At 55.6% G+C, this 19939-nt stretch overlaps 1 protein-coding gene across 9 annotated transcripts in view; it reads right to left on the bottom strand.

Annotated features, from left to right (window-relative positions):
* Positions 1-337: 337 nt before the first annotated feature.
* The window catches only part of MYO18A (myosin XVIIIA), a 96382-nt gene continuing 76780 nt past the window's right edge, over positions 338-19939 (bottom strand). For 4 of the 9 annotated variants that reach the window (XM_087440702.1, XM_087440703.1, XM_087440704.1 and 1 more), the window contains 12 exons: positions 19593-19697; positions 19119-19265; positions 18593-18706; positions 17120-17236; positions 16838-16921; positions 16271-16408; positions 13996-14181; positions 13473-13612; positions 12647-12691; positions 9321-9443; positions 6617-7905; positions 1597-1736 (listed from right to left, as the gene is read on the bottom strand). In XM_087440702.1, coding sequence (XP_087296828.1) covers positions 6621-7905; positions 9321-9443; positions 12647-12691; positions 13473-13612; positions 13996-14181; positions 16271-16408; positions 16838-16921; positions 17120-17236; positions 18593-18706; positions 19119-19265; positions 19593-19697 — 2484 coding nt within the window. In that variant the 3' untranslated portion in view covers positions 1597-1736; positions 6617-6620. Of the gene's footprint in view, positions 1737-6616; positions 7906-9320; positions 9444-12646; positions 12692-13472; positions 13613-13995; positions 14182-16270; positions 16409-16837; positions 16922-17119; positions 17237-18592; positions 18707-19118; positions 19266-19592; positions 19698-19939 lie in introns of all 9 variants that reach the window. The other 5 variants (XM_087440707.1, XM_087440708.1, XM_087440710.1 and 2 more) reach the window with 2 other exon arrangements.

The raw sequence follows: 19939 nt of genomic DNA, 5'->3' as shown, positions 1-19939 counted from the left end.
ATTAGTAAGATTTAACAATCAGAGAGACCCCAACATTCCCAAGTGGAGGCCAGGGGAGGAGTAGACCTGGACAGCTCTGCCAACCTGAATGACAATCCATAGGCTCTTAAAATAAAAGGTGGGTTTGTGTCTTCCTTGACCAATCTTCTCATCCCATTTCCTCTGCCTGCCCCAAATGACCTGCCAAAGCCCTCTGAGTGGCACTGGTCTGACGTGGGAGCAGGCTAGAGACCAGGGTGATTCCCCTGGGTCACCACCAGGATCCTGACTCTGCTCCCCTGTGATCACCCTCGACTTTACCTGAGCCTGAAGAAACAGGCAGGAAAATTGGCGGAGCCAGGAGGAAAAGGACATTTATTTCCATACATCAGGTAAACAGGCAAGAGAGAGCACAGCCCAATGAGTACAAACCAATTGCAGGAGAGAAGGGGGGACAGCAGATGGGAGTGGCACCAGGCACTGCCCTTGGGCCCCCAAGTTTGGTGGTGTTGGTGGGATGACGTTTAGCGTAGGGGCTGGGACCATCAGGCAGCATGTTGTCATATCTGGGATAAGTGTTGGGGGGCAGGGCGACTGGAAAAAGAAAAATGACTCAGGCTCAGAACACAGGGCGAGGACTCGTGTCTAACACACATCAGTGCTGACCAAAACTTCCATCTTCAGTTTTTCTGATCACAAGCCCTCAACCCAAGGCCTTCCCTCTCAAGTTGACCTTATGGTCCAGGCAACTTGGACAGAGCAGGAGGGAGGCAGTGCTTGGATAAGCCCCAAATTGGCGTAGGTGGAATGGGTTTACTCTTAAATAGGTCATTGCACTTAACACACGGATGAGACGAAGAGGGGTGGGGGCTGGAAGTTCTGGATGGTACATATGCACCCCTGTCTGTGTAGGCTTGTTCACTCCAAACCCAGAAGCACCTGAGAGCCCCTCCCCACGCGGACCCAGCTCTGCTGACCAGTCTCTCCAGCTGCACAGAGAAAGGACTGCTCTCTGAAGAGGGAAGATGGAGATGAGATTCCCCTAGTCATTCCCGGGGGTCCCAGCTGCCACCGCAGCTCCCTCCCACTCTCAGGGATGCAGCTGTGATGGAGAGGTTGGGTATTTAAATTAGAAAGTAAAAAGACAGCAGGCACTGAGAAGAGAAAGCCCTCACCCCAAGCCAGGGGGAAGGAATTGCTGTTCCCGCCCCCAACTCCTCCCTATGGACCCAGCAACCTAGAATGTCCCAGTAGGCAATCTGTCCACCGTCCCTGAGCAGGGGGCTGAGATGGAGGTCAACTTGCTGGCTCTATGCAGTGCCAAGCCACCTGCCACTGCCCACGGTGGCCCAAGGTAGAAGCCAAGAGTACAGCATTTTGGAGGCAGAAGGAGCAAAAAGTTCTCTTTTCACAAGCTCCTCTTCCCCGGACCTCTTCCATGGGGAGACGCCAGACACCCACAGCCTGGAAAACCCCGTGACCGAAGAGGGTTGGGTGTTTCCCATGTGGATCCGCAGTCCGGTGAGTGACACCTGTGCCCTGCCATTTCCTGGGAGAGGTGCCATGGCAGCAGTAGGCCGTGGGTGGGAGGGGTGTGGACCATTCCCCTGGGCTATGCGTTGGTTTCCATTGGCTTGGCCTCTGTGTCGCTGTCACTCAGATAGTTGTGGGAGTATTGGGGCCTGGAGGTGCTGTTGAGAGGGTCGTGCTCATCATCTGAGCGGTCAGGGGCAGGGGACTTCCAGTAGCTGGTGGGGCTGCAGGGAGAGAAGAATGAGGTGAGGGAGGACTGACACTCCTAACCTTCAGCACCAAAGCCTTCGGGCCTGGGGAGGCCCAGTAAGCCCTGTCATAGCATTGCCCGAAAACCACAAATTGAGAAGTAAAAACCTTCCCCGGCTTTCCCAGAAGATACTCAGAGTAGTAAGAGAAAGGAGCACATTGTTTTGACTCTGAAAGCTTTGAAAATTCTGAGGAAAGTGATGCTGCGGAGCAGTGGGTCTCAGACTTGTGTGCGCATAAGAATCAGCTGCAGATTCCTGGGTCCTTCCCCTGAGAACTTTTGATTCGATAGCTCTTGGGTGGAACCCAGGAATTCTGCATTTTCAACTCCTTCCCCAGAAGATTCTGATGCAGGTGGTCCATGGACCACAACAGAGACTGTAGGCTTTGGTGATTACATGTGTACAACTTGTCTAAGGTACAGTTATTTCTAAAAAGATTCCTTCTAAGAAGGAGGGCCTTCCCCACTGAATACTCCCAGATCTTAATCCTTTCTCCTAATCAGGTTTTCCTAAGGCCTGTGAGGATTTCTGCCCTTGACCATGGCATCATCTACTCAACACAAGGAATGGAGACTCAGCAAGTAGGACTGGCAAGACCTCTGTCTCAGGGTGTCAGAGCCATCCCTTTCTTGGTACCATAACCCAACCCGTAGAGTTTTCATCAGGTTACTGGCAGCCCCCAGCTATCCCCCCACCAAGATGTGAAGAAGCACTATCCCCTGGATGGAGTGGGCTCATGGCATCGAGCAAGGATGGGACCTCATCCAGCTCCAGTCACCTTCTCTTCTCTTTCTTTCTCAAAGCCTTAAGAGCCACCATCCCCTGCTCCTCCCACCTCCATTGCCCCTGCCAGTTCAAGTGCACTATAATTTCAACACTCTTGGAGAAAATACAGCCCAGGGTGGCTCCACCCCTATCTGCCCTGCACTCAGTAGACCCCTGCCCCGTGCACCCAGGGATACAGCCCTGCTTCCAGATCCTGGAGAGCTTCCCCTGGGATAAACAGGAATTCTGTGACCCCGCTGCCTACAATCCTGACTTAAGAATCTGAGGATGGGCCGGCCCCATGGCTTAGCGGTTATGTGCGCGCGCTCCGCTACTGGCGGCCCGGGTTCGGATCCTGGTATGCATCGACGTGCCGCTGCTCCGGCCATGCTGAGGCCGCGTCCCACATACAGCAACTAGAAGGATGTGCAACTATGATGTACAACTATCTACTGGGGCTTTGGGGGAAAAAAAAAAAGGAGGAGGATTGGTAATAGATGTTAGCTCAGAGCTGGTCTTCCTCAGCAAAAAGAGGAGGATTAGCATGGATGTTAGCTCAGGGCTGATCTTCCTCACAAAAAAAAAAAAAAAAAGAATCTGAGAGGGCCCTTATTTCCTAGCCCTTTCAGAGTTCTTCTATCCCTAAACTCAAAGACGAGGAAACAGGAAACAGGTTCTTTCTGCAAGAAAGAACCACATCCTTCGCTTTTCCAACTGTGGTGAAGCAAGGATCTGGGCATTGAATATTTCCTGTGTGTGAGATGCTGTCCCAGGCACTCTGGATATGCTGTCTCATTCTTCACAATAGCCCTATGAAATGTCACAGGCAGCTGGCTCAAAGAGATGAACCGTCTTGCCCAAGGTCACACAGCCAGTATGTAAATTTGAACCCGGGACTCTTAGACTTTGAAGCCTTTTGGTGACTCCACCTTGCCCCTAGATTGGGTGACCCGAGGAGAAAACAAGACCACACCTGAATTCTCCCCACTGGCCTGGGTGAGAGCCCAGGGAGTGTGTAAAGATAGGTCTTTCTCTCTCTCTGTGGGGAGAAGGAAGAGCCTGATAGAATACATGTTCAATTATGCAAAATGGTTCAGGAATGGGGCAGCCTGGTTAATAGTTATCGTATTTCTCATGAATGAATTACCATTTTTAAAGGAATCAGAATAGCACAAAACACATTTAATACAAACTAGACTGAACATAAATGAGTCTTACTTTGATGGGCCAAAGGCACTTAAGGACTCTGGGGTGTCTCAGGGACAAAATTATAAAGCTTAATGATGACTGTGCAACACAGAAAAAATTGGGGTTATTTTAGCTTTCGGGTTGTTTGAATTCTAAATTAGTGGGAGCCTGGTTTTAATTTTTTAGACAGAATTTCTGGGCACCCAGTGCTAAGGTCTGCTGTCGGGCAAAGGAAGGACTGGCTACGTGGAAAGACAGTGGGGTTATCTTGTGGGCAGAGGGGGGCCAAGCAGATGCCAGGGCTGGGACCCAGATGCAAATGGGGCACTGCTGGGAAGCCCGGGGGTGCTCCTTTCCATTCTCGCACCTTTCCTCAGAGTGGGGCCACAGCCCCTACTCCCACATTCCTGTGCCTGCCAGGCAGCCAGCCGGATAAATAACAGCTGGGTTTCAACACTGTTCCATCCGAATGCTGGGCCCAGTGGCAGAGGCGGCTGGAGGGGGGAAACTCCATGCCTCTCCCCTGCTCTGTGGAGCCGCAAGACCCCCTTGCTCCTTCCCTTGGGTGCTCTTTGGCCAGTCTCCTTCGGGGTTCTACTGCCGCAGCTGCCAGAGAACCAAAGCAGGCAGTGAGCCCCCTCCCCAGGGCAGGAGTCAGGGCTGGCAATTGGAGCATTTTAACCAAATTGTTTAAAAAGCTTTCCTCCCCACAAGCCAGTGTCTCCTGCTCAACGCTGTCACAAACAATTTAGTACATAAGCTAATTCCTGCTGGGCAAGCCCAGGGTGGCAGCCCCCTCCCCTTGCCTTTGCTATGCATGCATTGGTGTTCTGAATTCTCTGTCCTCACCACCAGATGGGAAGCTAAGCCACCACTCCGCCCCCACCCCCACTCTTGGCAGTTTATCCACCCAAAGCCAGGTCATGTTGAGTCCAACTAGGTCCTCCCTCCCCTGTCCCTCTCTCGCCGGCTCTGTATTGGTTGGCTAGCTTCTGGCTCGGTGCCCACTCTACCCGCAGTGAATCAATCCTCCTCGGAGGTGGTGCTGTGTAGGGTCTTAGGACTACTCCTGTTTTCCTGGTGGACAAGAGGAACTGTGCTGGTGGCTGGGGGAAGAAACAGGCTTTATGTGTTTTTGTTCTTGCTGGCTGTGGGGTCAAGGATGACAATGAGCTGAGGGCACTGGGTCCAAAATCCACCAGTTGCCAGTCAGAGTGGGATGGCTTGGCTAGGCCCATGTCTCCCTCTTCAGCTAGGAGTGCAGTGCTCAGAAGGGCCTGGCCCTCTCTGCTTTCCAAACCTCCCCGCCATGGTCCATCAACTGACTTCCTGCCCTGGGGCTGCAGGACACTCAGCAGGGCTGCAGAGGGGAAGGCTGAGGTGGTAGACACAATATTATGACTCCCGTCTTTTCTCACTATGGAGCTGACTACAACAGCTCCCTAGTGCAATTGAGATGCTTCCTGCTCTTTCCAGAGCACCCTGCGACCACCTGCCACATGTGGGGAGCGACAGAGCAGCGCTGAGCCCAAGGCTTGGTTTCAGAGCAGCTCAGGGCCTGAGGAATCTGAGCTGGCCATGAGCCTGGACTGGGTTCAAGTTCCACCTCCCTCATCCCATCCCCTCTAATCCCATCCCATCACCCAGCTCCAAACAGCTGCAGGTAACATTCACTTCCATTGGTTTCGTTCCTTAAAACGCAACTGGTCCCTTTTGGTACAGCCCAGCCAAAGTCAGTGTACTTGTCCAGCTGCTCCACTGCACAAGAAGCCCACAAGCACGTGAACGGTGTGTGTTAGTTCATGCATCTGGGAAACAGCCTGTGCCCCAGGGGGCTGCACTCTGGGTCATACCTCCTGGGAAGCAGCAAGCTTGCCCCGGGAGGGAACCATGCCGAAAACAGCTTCACATAACCAGGGTGATCCAAATGTCACCACCCACCAGGGAAACTGCAACAACGCGATTCCAATGAGTCAGTCTTTGCCTTTCTTCTGAGGTGGGGGGTGGGCAGAAGGGCCTAATCGCTAGATCGCCCTCCCCGCAGGAAGAAGACTGGGGGAGGCAGGAGAGCCAGGAGGGGGCTGTCACTCAGCAGCTGCTAATTTCTATTCATTAAAACTTTACAAGACAGCAGAGCCGAGGAGACGCCCATGTGTGGGCTTCAGGTGGGAGGGCTGGGGAAGGAGTCAGGCATCTCTGGGTCTGCTGCAGGGTGCGGTGCTGCGGGGGCTGCAGCCCTGTAAGCCTTGCACTCTTAGGCTTGAGATCCATGCCAGCGAGGAAGGTGGCGTTGCAGGGCCTGGGGAGCTGAGCACAAGGCCCCATAATAGCTGATGGCCACTGACGCGCCAACTCACATCTGGGGGTCAGCCTGTCAGGGCCATGAACAAAAGCTCCTGTGTGGGTGCTACTGGGCACACACAGTAAACGTTTTGCCCATGTGCTCTGCCTTGGGCTGTATGGAGGACTGTTGCATAGACTCCATTCAGGTCTTGGCAAAATCACTTCCCGGCTATATGACCCTGGCGAGTGACTTAACCTCCCTGAGCCTCAGCTTCCTCTTCTATAACATGGGACTAATCAGACTTTTGTTATGGGGTTAGTGTGAGGAAGAAGTGAATAAAGCGTGGCAAGTATCTAGGAGGTCCCTGCCCAGGGTAAGGACTTGATAAGTGGGAGCTGTGATGGACATCACCAAGTTCAGCGGGTTGGGCTCAGGGCTGGGAACGACGGACCAGCTTAGCTGGCCCCTGCTCTCCGAGGTAGCCAGGAGGCTCTCTGAGGCCAGGCCTGCCAAGAGGAACGCCGGAGGGGCCCAGGTGGTGGGGGTGGGGCGGGAGCGCGTTAGTTCACACCGAGTGGCACACGCCATGCTGCACTGCACGCCAGGTGCCACCTACTGCGCTAGTCGCTCTCGGGCCGGTACAGGTACCGCATCATCAGGCTGTCCACCTCTTTCTTGCGCTTCTTCTCCTCCTTCCGTGACTGCCGGCGCGCCGGCCCAGCCTCATTTTCTGCAGCCGGGCCCTTCTTCACACTTGAGCGGCTGTGGCCTGAGACGGTAGAGCCACTGGATGTCGAGGAGGAGGATTCAGACTCCGTCTCTGCTCTCTTTCTTCTCGATTTGGACTTCTTCTTGCTCTTTCGAGAGCGCCCCTTCTTCCTCCGCTTATACTCCGAGGAATCTTCTGAGCTGGAACTGGAGCTGGAGCTGGACCTGCTCCTTCTCCTGCTCCGGCTCTTCCGGCTGCTGCGGGACCGAGAGACATCAGCTGCAGAGGCTGACCGGCGGATGCTGGTGGCTCGCTCTGGGAGCTCCAGCTGGGCACTCCGGGTACTTTGGATGCTCTTCCGGTCGTCCTCCTCGGAGTCGGGCTCCAGGCTGCTCCGCTGGAATGGGACAGGTTTGTAGCTCAAGACCTCGTTGATGGCAGCCTCCAGGTCTGGGTCCAGGTAGGAGCGACGGCTGACCGGGCGGACGCTGGAGCCGAGAGGTTCATCCATGGCAGAGGCTGAGACGCGTGGCTGGGGTGGCACTGACAGACTGCGGGCCAGTGACGGGTGGCTGTACTGTGAGTGGGCCTCACTCAAGGCCACAGTGGCTCCATCATCCCATTCATCCAGGCAGCTCTGGCCCAGGGACAGGCGGGAATCAGGGCTCTCCCGGCCGAGGCCCGAGGCCTGGCTTAAGGAAGGGCTAAGGGTCCTCGACAGGCTGTCGAGCCGGGAGGTGCTGCGGCGGGAACTGGGTGAGCCCGACAGGGAGAAGCTCATGGAGGAGCGGGCGCCGTCCTCCCCAGAGCCGCGCCGTGTGGCCGAGGAGGCCCGGCTGACCGGCGCGGAGACGGCCGAGGCCCGGTCAAAGTCAGAGCCCCAGCGCTTCTCCGGCCCCCGGCCAGCAAGGCTGCCAACCTCGGAGAAGACGGAGCCGCACTCGCCAGGCTCCTCGGACTTCCTGCCCTGGCCTGGCTCCTCCTTGGGGCCCGTACGGGCCTTCCGGGGGGGCCTCTCGGGGGAGGCTGCCCGCTCGCTCAGGGTGGTGAAGAGCGAATCCTCGTCCCCAGTGCCCCCGATGGAGTCCTTCAGGGTGAGCCGCTTCCGATAGCTCAGGGAGCTCAGCACGGAGGCCGGCCTCTCCTCCGCCCCCTTGCCCTCCTTCCCCTCCTTCCCGAGGGTGTTGAGGGCTGTTCTGAGGGAGGAGAGAGGCCGGGGAGGAGCGAACCAGTAGTGGATTAGGGGGAGCAAAGAGAGAAGGAGAGAGAGAGAAAGAGAGAGAGAGGCACAAGCATTAAACCTACAGAATAAAGACATGCGGAGGGAGGAGAGAGGAGGAGAAATCAACAGCAGCTCTGGAAAGTGGCCGTGAGAGCATCGGAGGAAATGAAGCAAAATAATTTGCGTCAGTGAAAATAGCTTCATGGAGAATGTCATGTAAATTAGACTATTGTTCTATTTCGTCACTTTTCCCCCTCTAAAACGTTTAGTTCAATTTATTTCATTGTCAACTACCTGGAGCCTCCTGCCATGCCGCAGCCCAGCCGCGCGGTGAAAGGCAGCGGGGCGGGGAAGGTGGCATTATCTGCAATAACAAAATGTTGTTGGGCCGAATAAATTAAACCAATTAGAGGGGCCCTGGCTGTGGTGCTTGTGGTGAGGGGCTGGATGTGGGAAGGAGCCTCAGGGGAGCTGGAGAAGGATTACTTTTTCTACCCAGCCCACCTGCAGTCTCTGGGAGGGGGTGGGGAAGGGTGTGCCCTGGGGATCAGGAAGGCTCTGAGTTGGGGAGGAACTGGGGGGTGGGGGAGCAGCGGGGAAGTGGCCACAGGAGTGGAGGGAGCAGAGCACGGCTCTCCCTCAGATCACTGCTCTCCCTCTCTGCTGCCAGGCTGGCCAGTAGGTGAGGGATGGGGAAGGTGGAGCCCTGGATTCCAAGGTAGCTGTCTATGTGATCAGAAGACTGTGACTGGGCTGGAAAACAGAGCAGCAAGTTCCCCCAGGGAATGGGTGTTAGCAGAAGGCCTGGGGGGGAGGGGGCGGCAGTGAAAAGATTGGAGAAAGGAGAGAATGGGCAGAGAAAGACAGAAATGTGCCTGTAGCTGTGAGAAGGGAGTCAGGGGAAGCAGTGTCTTTTTTGCTGCTACTCTTATTAAGACCTCAGAGGTCCAGAGCTGGCCCGGGCTGGCCCTGTCCAGCATTGTGGGATCCAGAGTCCCCCTGTGCCCCAAGCCAGTTTTGATTCCAAGGGCCCAAACTATCAGATAGTTCAATCAACATTTGTTGAATGATAAGTGGGGATGAAGTTAAACCCACACCAAACCAAAGCCCTGAGCCTGGTAGGAAAACATTACCTAGGAATGCAGACCCTGACTAAGAAGAAACTGAGCCTCCTGTGCTCATTCCACACGTGGGTGGGGGGTGGGGGGGGCCTGGGCCCCCCCCCCCCCCCCCCCGCCACCACCACCACACACACACACACACACACACACACACACACGTGCGCACCAGGGAAGAGATGCAAGTGACGTGAGGCCTGCTCTCTTTGGATCAAGGCGCTGCTCATCCATCCTTAGGGCTCCTCCTCCCAACTCAAGGCCACATGCTCACCTGGAACTCTTCAAGCTGCCATCATCTGAAGCTGCCTTGGAAGGCCCCTTGTTTTTTGACAACCATGACTTGACCCCGTCAACTCGGTCCTCCAGCTCCGAGTCCGCATCTGAGTCCCCCTCGCTGTGGGATGAGGAGCAGAAGGGTAGGCAAGGCCGGGGAAGAGGTGATCACTCACTGTCCAGTAGCAGGTGCTCGAGTGGCAGCCGGTTTGTCTTGGGCAGGGGTGGGATGCGGGGCGGGTGGGGCATGCGCATCAGTGAGTCAGGGAGAACAGAGAGGTTAGACAGCACACCATTCACAAGGACCCTGTCCCCACTCAGCAGGCCACACTCAGTGACAACCACCAAGAAGACCCTGAGGAGCACGGAGGCACCTCCCATCTCACTTTCTGTGACAGGCTGCTGTTCAGCCAGCCAACCCAATGACAATGACAAGGAGACCATCCATTCATCAATTACAGTTAAATGGCTCTTGGTTAACATGAGGAGTCCCGGGCCCTTCACCTATTCCTTAGGCCTACTCTGCTGTTTCCTGTCTTCCCACTCCCCAAAATGTGGCTATAGCTGCTGCCACTTTCCATGCCTTCATGGCAAGGGCTGGGCTGCCGGCTATGGGGCAGAGAAGAGAAGGGCTTCACTGTGACTTCAAGTCAGCTTGAACCTGGAGTCACCTTAGTTGGTGGCAACACCAACCTGGGCACTATAGCCATATCCCAGACCCATCCTGTGACTTCCCTGGCCCTTAGGAAACAGAGAAAGGACAAGGAGGGGCAGCAGCATTTCCTGAGGGGCTGGAACAGCTTCAGGATTCAGATGGCACCCTGGAGATCCAGTTGGCCCAGAAAGTCCCGAACAAAGGCTCTCTCTCGCCATGTCTCCTCTTCCCTCCCTCAGGCAGCCTCCAGCTCTTGCTCTCCAGTGCTTCTTCTGGCCAAGCTGGCTGAGCCCTCTCCACTGGCAGGAAAGCCCAAAGGAGTCAAATTCTTAGCTGGAGTCATGGTGACCGCCTCACAAAGCAGTAGGGGTTTGGAGACAGCTTCTGAGTGAGAATGCTTCTAGAATTCTGCAAAATGTCTGCTCACCACATTCCCCTGCTACAGATATGCTAGGATTTCTCCTTGATATAAATTTCCTTTCATCTGTGTCGACAGGAGCAGCCCTATTCCTGAATTATGTTCTTGAATAAACAGCCACACAGGCGTGTGTGTGTGTGCGTGTGCGTGCATGCATGCACGCATACGCACACACACACATACACAGAAGAAACTATCAGACTGTTCTGGGGACTGAGAGAGCATGACTTGTGGGGAGGGGAATAAAGAGGCGTATTTTATGTGCTTCCGTCAAATACAGAATTATAACAAAGACAAGGCTGGTAGATGCCCCGAGTAAACAGGAGTTTAGCAGAGAGCCCCGAAACCGCTAATGCAAGCCCCGTGCCCATCTGAGCCTGGCAGATTTACTATAGTGCACGGGCCCCATGGAACGCCGATACCATCTGATTTATACACCCGTGCAAAAAACCTCCTTCTCTAGCTTCAGAGCCTGTAATTTATCACCACTGTTCATAACCATATTGATTGCCTTTAGAAAGGAGGTGCCGTATGCATCGCAAAATCTATGTCTACATGTTAAAAGCGTTTCTGTATAAATCTCCCTTAATACTGCGCTGTTTACTGCTTTCATTAAGGTTATGGCAATAACAACTGTATCTCTAAGTAAATCGAAACATTATTTTTCTGCCCGCCCTAGCACGCTCGCTCGATAACTTGGAGCTGGGGCCCAGAGCTGCTGAGGAAGGAGCCACACCACTTCTCTGCCATCGGCAGGAACCCAGCTAGGACTGCACGCCCCCCGTGCGCCTGCGTAAGTGCACACCAGGGTGTGTGTGTGTGTGCACGCACCCGAGTGTGTGCGCGTGTGCCTGGCAATGGTTTAGAATATGATCTTAAACGCGCATTTTATCAGCCCTCGAAGCTCCTACAGCCCAAGCATGGCAGGGCTGGAACACACAGGGGACAGACAGTCGTGGGTCCAGAATACGAATTTTCCTCCTTACATTCAGAGCAGCGAGTGGGTTGAGAAGCTGGCCTGCCTGCCCTCGCCTTCCCTTTAGTTTCAAGCATATAGACGACGTTTGGGTTCTTTTCCTTAAATAATCGGGCCCGTAAACAAACTCCAGGGGCAGGCAGGCTCAGGGGGCAGTTGAAATTTTAAATGGTTGGAATTAAACCTCGCGTCAAATACAATTTATATCCAGGCTCATGTGCTATTAGTTAACTGGGAGACGAGTCACGGGGGAACAAACAAACGGAGACAGAACGGCGGGGGATATTAATTGTGTGTGACAACCGGGCTCCAGCGGCCCTCTATCACTGTTACACACTATTACATTTATCATTAGCTCTCTCGGAGTCCTCTGTGCCTCCGCCAGCCCATCCTGGCCAGGGGGGAGGCCTGCCAGGCAAGAGAGGGTGGGGGAGGAAACCAAACGCCACGCTAAAATCAACCCCCCAAAAGCAGCCCTGTCAGACTTGACGGAGGATCGCCGCAATCTGCCTGAAGGCCTGCACATCTGCAGCCGCTGTCCAGCTCCCACCCAGAAAGAAGGAAACGGAGAGAGGGTGGATTTATTGGGCTTCCTGCCACCTGACAGACAGCACCAGCACGAGCCCAGGGCCTCCCTCCGCCTGAGGTGCCCGCAGGGAGTAAAGCAAACACATCTGGCTGTGTTCCCGTCCCCTGCCAAGGCAGAGCAGCCCTGATTAGCTGCCTGAATGCTTTCTCCAAACAACGAACTGTTAGATGCCCCTCACCTTCTACCCTTGTCTGCCAAAAGAAGGGGGCAGACCTTTCAAAACAAAACATGCCCACTTCTTTCAGGCAGCTCAGGCTCCAAAGGAGCCCAGGGATGTGGCCTGACCCAGCCCAGACAGACTTTTCCTCAAATAGGGCAGCGAGGAGCTACACTTGGTTTCTGAGGGAGGAGAGGGCTGGAGCTCAGCAGGCTGTGGGTACCAGCGAACAAGGCTGAGCCCTCCTTTCTGATGGAGCCCTCCTCCTGCCCTCCAAGGGCATGAGGGCCAGCATGAGCCTTCCTGGGGGAGCACACCTTGTTGCCTGTCCTATACTTTGATGCAGGGCCCAGCCTGTTGCCCCACCTCCTCAGGACAGAGTCAGCGGTGTTAGCATGAGGGACTAGCCAGGTGGAGGTGCGGGAGGCTATGCGCCCACATGCGGCATGCAGTGGGCTGGGGAGCCCGGGGTTAGGGTGGTTAGAACCACGCGAGGGGAGGCAGAGAGCGTGTGCGCTCCAGTCCTCACGGTTTATTCTTTCTTTTCTGATACTTTGTCACCATGTCCTGCAAACTGGAAACAGAAAGAAAATGGTGGGCAAGGGCGCCAGAAGAAGACAGAAAAATCAACGGGCAAACCAAGGTGGACCCCTCAGTTGAAGACTCCTCTTTCCTCAGAAAGACACAGCTCTGGCTGGCTGAGATCAGGCAGCAGGATGAGCTACAGTGCTGTCCTCAGAGGGTGGTCAGGACCGCCCTGGGCACCTTTCCTTTGCCCCCTCAAGGAACAGGCTGCCTGCAGGAGGGGGCCCCGGCCCCGGCCCTCGTGTGGGAAGGTGGTAGCCCTGGGAGCTTCTCCTGGGCCTGAACCCACCCCTGACTGTTGGTCTGCCCGCCTCGTGACTTCCTCCTCTGCCTAAGACTACAAATCTCTCTCTCTCTCCAAAACCATTCCCTGGGTGGGTTTTATGAGAGAAAATCTCTGGCACAGTAACAAGGCACCACGGCCCTTAAATCTCTGCTCTGCCCAGAGTGGGGCAGGCGCCATCGGAAATGCAGCTAAATGGGGGAGTAACTCATCTGGAACAGGCAGAGCTGGAGAGCCAGGTCCCCAGGAGGCCTGGGGAGGGAGGACAGGCAGGACGAGGGGAGGGCGTCTCATCTAGGCAGCACCTGTCCTGCGCTCACCTGCTGCAGGACAGGGCCCTTGCCGGGGTCTGGCAATGAGGGGAGGGTGGACTGGTGGCTCAGTGATGGGGAGACAGAGGTTGCAGCTGTTCTACGCAGTGGCCTGCTCCAGAGGCGCTCAAGAGGGCCTCCGTGTGGGCCAAAGCTGCCCTAGAGGCCCCCCTCACCTGTTGATGAGGTCCTCGTTCTCATCGCTCTCCATCTCGTCCTCAATGGCGGCCTGCAAATCCCCGATGCGCTTGAATGCCAGTTTTAGATCAGCCTGCAGGCTCTGGTTAGCAGCCTCCAGACTCTCCAGATCCATCTCCTAGGAGGGAGAGTAGGCAGTCCAGGTCACAGGAGGGCTAGTCTCTCATCCCGCTGCCCCAGAAAAAGCCTGCTTCAAGTCTCTCCCAGGGAGGCAGCAGCTCTATGGGTGCTGCCGCAAGCCTGCAGAGATCTTTTTGCTCAGGTGTTGCTGGGCTGCTGGGGCCTGGCCTCACCTGATAGAGACTCCAGTACCACCCCTGGCCACCTGGCCTGCCCTCAGGGCTTCCTGGACTGTCCTCTTGACATGTCCTCTTCCCTCCCATTCTCTAAACCATGGTTTCTTTGCAGCCCACCCCCCACCAGCTCAGGGGTGAGGGGTACACTTAGCAGCTACTCAGAGAGCTGCCAGCTTGGGGCCCCGTGGCTGGGTGGGGGCGTTACCAGTTCATGCTTCTTGCGGCTGGCCTCTGCCTCCTTCCTGGCAAGCTCGCCCATCTCCTCCTTGGTGTCCCGGAGCTGCCGCTGTAGCCTCTTGTTCTGCTCCTTCTCCCGATTCTCAGCTGCTATGCGCTGGTCCCGCTCCTCAGTCAGCTTCTCCATGTTCTCCTTGAGCCGGCTGGCCAGGCTCTGGACAGGGAGGTGGGAAGAGAGACCCCTCAGCCAGGCAGAGAGAGGGTTGTAACAGAGCTGCAGGGTCAGGAAGCCTGGGGTCCAGCTCTGGTCCTCTACCCACCAGCCAGGTGGGCAAACAACCAAAGCCCTCTGAGGTGGCTTCCTTTGCCTTTCTGTAAAATGGGGAGAATGACACCTATTCCCCTGGGGGTTTTTAAAGGACCGAACAAGGTAATGCGTGTGAAGGCCCTCTGGAAGGTGAGAGGTGCTACTATCATCATTATCATTCCCAAGGTTGGAGGAGTGCTCTGGCTAGAGCCTAAGCCTGTCCGGATAGACACCACGTGTGGGGCCTCCACGGGCAGCAGGGCTTCCCTCAGAGACCAGGCCCTGGAAGCTCCAAAAGCTAGATCCTGTGCTCAGAAGCAAATGGCTTTACCGAGAGTTCCCAGATTAGGAGGAGACTAAATAGTCATCAGATTCCAAGCACAAAGCCACTCCTCTAAGCCTGATGAATCTCTCTTCCCCTAGAAACTTGAACACATTTTTCCCCGCTGGGCCAAAGGATGCTGAGCAAGAAATGACCTGGAGATCGGGACAGAGTGTGAGGGAAGGACTCTGCTTCTGGTTCTAACCCTGGTTCTACCACTGACTGGCTGTGGGGTCTCCACCTCTCAGCCCCCCAGCCTCTGTGTCTCTAAAATAACAGTGCTAGGCTGCATGATCTGTAAGGGCCGTTTGTGTTTAGCATTCTGTGTGTCTAAACCACAATATTGCCTTTCTGAGCAGAAGGGAAAATGAGAGATAGAGCTGAGGAAAGGGACTAGGGCTCACGAGAAAAGGAGACAAGTCCAGCAGGTCTGCCCTGAATCCACCAGACCAATGGCCTCTTCTGTCCTTTGATAGCTTTGTCACATTAGGCAACCTACTTTACCCTTCCTATATGTAAAATGGGATCAAAATATCACCAAGGCAGGACATGAACTGTTGTTAAGTCTCCTCTAACTCTCGCCAGCTTCCCTGAGGACTGGGACCCTGTCTTGGGAGGTTCAGCCATATCTTCTTCCTAGGTCAAGGGTATTAATGCCATCCAACATCCACTGCCAGCCCCACAGTCACCTGTTTCCATCCCTACCCCAATGCCTGCTCCACTGACTGAGGGGTTGATGGGGGGGTGGTAGGGTTGCTCCTTAGCACACACACCAGGAACACACTTCTCATGGAGAACTGGTGGCACTTAGACAAATGTCTACAAGCTAGAGGAGGAGGAGGAGAACTTAAAAATAGGGCGAGAGGGGTGTAACCCAGAGAGATCATTCTGCCTGCCTCTTTCTTCCTACCTGCTCTGCCGGAGAGGGAGGGGGCTGGGGCGTGCTGGCTCTGGGAGATTGGAACAGAGAGGACTGAATTTAGAGAATGGAGGTTACAGTGGGGAGGAAGGCGGGGTAAAAAGATAGAGAAGAAAGGAGCTGGACAGAAAAAGGAGAAAGGTTGAGGGGAAGAGAATGAAAAGTAGAGGGAGAGTAGGAAGGGAGTGGAGAGAAAGGAAGAAATAGGGATAAGACTAGGGAGAGGAAAAACACACAGGGAGAAGAAGGAACGGGGCAAAAACGGAGAAAAATGAAGAGAGACAGAGAAAAAGCAGAGATGGGAAGGGTGGGAAGAAGTGAGGAGGAGGGGAATAAAAAGAGAAGGGAGAGAGAGAGAGCCTGGTGAGATGAGAGAACACACTTCAGCCCTCACAGAAGTGGCGCCATCCGCTGCATATTTATGACCCCGCCAGAGAGAGAGTGAGGGGACCGGTGGGGGGAGCTCATGGTGGTGGAGGAAAATATGAAGACGAAGAGCTAAGCTGCTCTGGTCCCTTGGCGGAAAGCAAGCACGGAAACAGAATGTAAAGCAGGCAGACTCCACGGTGCCCAGAGAGCAGGCCAGGCGGGTGGGGGTGGGGGTGGGGGAGTCACCCGCCTGTCAGCTGGCCTGGCAGCTTAGCAGAGGCCTCTGAGGAGTGTCCACGGGCTTGCTTGGCCCTGCTGAGCATGCGTGGCTCCAGCTGCTGGGGCAGCTCTGCCTTGCTCCCTGCGGACCAAAAGTGCACACCCACCTCCAGCCGCTTCACTTGGGTCCTTTCAAACTCCAGGCGTGTCTCCAGCTCCCGGATCTTAGCTTCCTGCCTGCTCACCAGGGACTTGTCCACCATGGACTGCTCCAGGAACTCCACTTGGCTCTGGAGGGTTTGCAGCTGAGAAGTAGGGGGCAGGAAGAGAAGAAAGAAGTGAGCCTGGAAAGGGAGGGGGCAGAGTCTGGGGCCACAAGATCACCATGGTGACCGGAAGGCTGAGGGAGGGAGGGATGCACAGGGAGGTAGAAGGAAGGGGCCCTGAGCCAGAGGCATTTCCCATCTGGCCCAGTGCTGGCACAGAGTTTGCTCTTTGTAGAGAAAACAGAAAGCTAAGGACCAGAGAGGGAATAGGAATGTGAAATGAGGCAGCTGAAGCCAGATGTCTGCTACGGTGGTATGGCCCCAAGCCTAGCCCTTTGCACTCCTTGATGCTGCTCGGTGGATTACTAATGGTGGAGAAGTATTTGCTATCCCGTGAGCTTGGGGGTTCGGACCCACACACAGTGACACTGGCACCCTCTCTCTACTAAGGGAGACCCTGGTCCCCACCTTCTCCTGCAGCTCTTGCTTCTCCTTGTTGGCTTCTTCTAGCTGAGCTTGGAGATCATTCATCTGAGCCAGGTCCCGGGAGGCCTGGGAAAGGAGACAGTACTGAAGCAGGATGGGGATCCCCCATAAGCACCAAATCCAGCCCACTCCACCCCATGCTGAGTGCCAGAGCACACAGGCCCTGCAACCTCCCAGAAGACATGGCGGTACTGGGGACCTATGAGAAGGACGAGGACAGTGTCTGTGGTGTGGGGTATGGGGGGGCACTCCTGCACAGGGTACCTGAGCCACGGCCGCCTTGTGCTTCTTCATCAACTCATTCATGTCCTCCTGATCCTCCTCTAGCCGGTTCTGGATCTCATTCTTCTCACGCTGAAGGCGGCTCAGCTGCTCCTCCAGCTGGATGGAGGCAGACAGATCAGAGGGCATCAGGCCTGGCATGTCTGACGGCCCTCAGTGTCAAGTCCAAACCTTCCCCGTGCCACCTCCAGTGGGAGGGGGTAATGAGGCCAGGCCCACCCACTGGAGCAGGTTCCCAGCCCAGTGATGCTCAGAGACCTGCCTGTCTTGCTGTGGGCCAGGGTGCCGAAGGAAAGGGCTGTCTTTGCAGCACAGGCGGACCTGGGCTAAATGACAGCTGCTTTCTGGCAGCTCTCTGGAGGCTAATGAGAAGGCAGGAAAGGTGTGCCCAGGACAAACGACCCATCGTCCTGGCACTAGCGGTCTAGGCCCCAACTTGCATGCTCTCTGCCCGCTTCAGGCCCCAGGATAGGACCCTTCAAATCTGTGATGCTCTCCTGGCTTGGACTCTCGTTTCCCCTGGGACTGCCTGCTCCCTGGCTGTCCAGCCCCCAGAGCCAGTCCACTCCTGGGGGGAGGGGAAGAGACAGCCAACAGCAGCTTTAGGAAATGAATGAATCTATTAGCCTGTAATTCCAAACCAAAATGACTGCGTTGGCTCCTTCTCTGCCCCATCCATCTTGTTACCAGGCTGTGGGGAGCTGGGGAAGCCTCCGCCAAGAAATTTATTAACTCGGATTTAAATAAAATGGTAATTTTATAACAGCCTTTTTTAACACAATTAAGGAATTTGAATTACTCACCTGAAAACTGCTGAGGAGCACAAATGTCACAGGGATAAATCAGGCCTGGGAGACTGGCATCTCTCGGTGGCCAGGTGACTAGCTGGGGGACGTAGAGCCCAGAGCCAAGCCCAGTATCCTCCCTTGCCCCATTCCCTGCCCAAGGAGGTACAGGTGGCTGCATCTCAATAATGAATTCTCAGCCGATGGATGGGCCGTGGGAGAGGTGGGGAATTAAAAGGGAGGCATTAAATAAGAGCTCTAATTAGCTGCTGCCTGGGCTTGTCAGTGGGCTGGCCAGGGGAAGGGGAGGGAAACAGAGCCATCCCATCCTCTTATCGGTGCTTCCGCTAATCTCTAGGCACCTGTTTACATCCCTCAGCCACATTAGCTGCCTTTATTTATGGTGTTAGGGCCTGCGGCCAAGCTCCCTTGAGCAGGTGGTTAAACAGGGAGATGGGTCCTTGCTGGCTCCCTCTTCCACCTCGCCCCCTCCCAGGCCTCTGCTCTGAGTGGGGAGAGGCAGAGGAGGGGAGCCTGCTCTCCCCACAGAAAGCCTTGGCGTCAAGGGATTGGGCTGGGGAAGGGTCCCTCTTTGGGGTGAAGGGAGCCACTGTCACAGCTCTGTTCTCCCCCAGCCCCCAGCCTGGCCCTGCACATCCTGGGTCCTCACCGCCGTCTTGGCTTTGGCAATGTCATCGATCTGCAGGTGCAGGTCTTCAATCTCCACCTCCATTGCTTTCCGTGCTTTGACGGCTGCTGCACAGGTGAACTCGGACTCCTCCAGCTGGACGCAGAGCCACCCCCGCCCCAGGGAGAGATGTCAGCCATTCCCTGGGGGCAGGAGGGCTTGCACGGTGCTCACAGGGGAGAGGGAGCCCAGGAGCCCTCCTTCTCCTCCTCTGTTCACTGCAGACCCCAGGGCTGGGGCATGTTGTGATACATGCACAGGCATCTCCACCTGTGACAGGGATGGTGGGTGCCGGGCCCCGTCCACACCATCCTGGGGCTTGGCGGTCATGCTGTACAGCATGCACAGACCCTGGGGAGCCTGGTTGCTATAAGCTTCACTCCCACTTCCCTGTCACCTTCTTTCCCAAGGACTCAGGAACCACTGAGAGGGGCAAGAGGGAGAGAATAAAACTGAAAAAATAAGCTCGGTTGCCCCTGGAAGCTGATGACTTCATCCCTGCAGATACCTGGTTCTTCAGCTGGGCGATCTCCCTCTTGCTAGGTGCATTGTTCTTCAGGTGGTCCAGCATGATCTGGGCATCTGCCAGCAGGGCTTTGGTTCGCTTTAGGTCTTTCCGGAGCCGCTTCTCTGACTCAAAGTCCCGCTGGTTCACCTGGGTGGACACCAGAAGTTGGGGCTCTGGGCTCCACCACAGGGCCTCCTCCTGTCTTCCCCAAGCCCACCCCTCATCCCTGCCCTCATTCTGAGTCCCCCAATGAGCAAAGACAGTGGAAGTGCCAGGATCATGCTAGCCAATGAGAGAAGCCTGGGTGTGCAATGTATGGTCATCACCCCCTTCCACAAGGGATGACAGTGGGCTCTACCCACTGGGAGCCCAGCAGCCCCCTCCCTGTTCCCAGCTTTCTCTCCCTAAGATTCCCATCCCTGGGGCTGGTCGGGGCAGGCAGCTGGCCAGGCCCAGCCAGCAGTCTTCCCTTACCTGGTCACTGAGTGTGGTGAGCTTGCTCTCCAGCTCCCGCTTCTCTCGCAGCACCTTCTGCTTGTCCTCATATTCTTCCTCAAGCTGCACTTCCATTTGTTTTAACTGGAGTACCGTGGGGACAGAGGCTCATCGGTCCCTTTAGTGTCCAGTGCCAGCCAGTCCCCTTCCCTTCTGGATCCCCACCCCGGGAAAACAGTGAGGCAGGGCTGAGCATGGATGATCCCACAGGGGTCAGACCCTGAATTCAAAGCTCCTAGGGTTTCAAAGCAGCCTGGGAGGGAGAGGAGGGACATCAGGCCACACACAGTGGCCCTGAGCCAGAGTTAGAGCCCTCATTCCAGAGT

Source organism: Ceratotherium simum, chromosome 16 (assembly GCF_057802395.1).
Source record: "Ceratotherium simum simum isolate JZ-2026a chromosome 16, ASM5780239v1, whole genome shotgun sequence".
NCBI classification, from domain to species: domain Eukaryota; kingdom Metazoa; phylum Chordata; class Mammalia; order Perissodactyla; family Rhinocerotidae; genus Ceratotherium; species Ceratotherium simum.
This window is presented reverse-complemented; position numbering and strand designations above follow the sequence as displayed.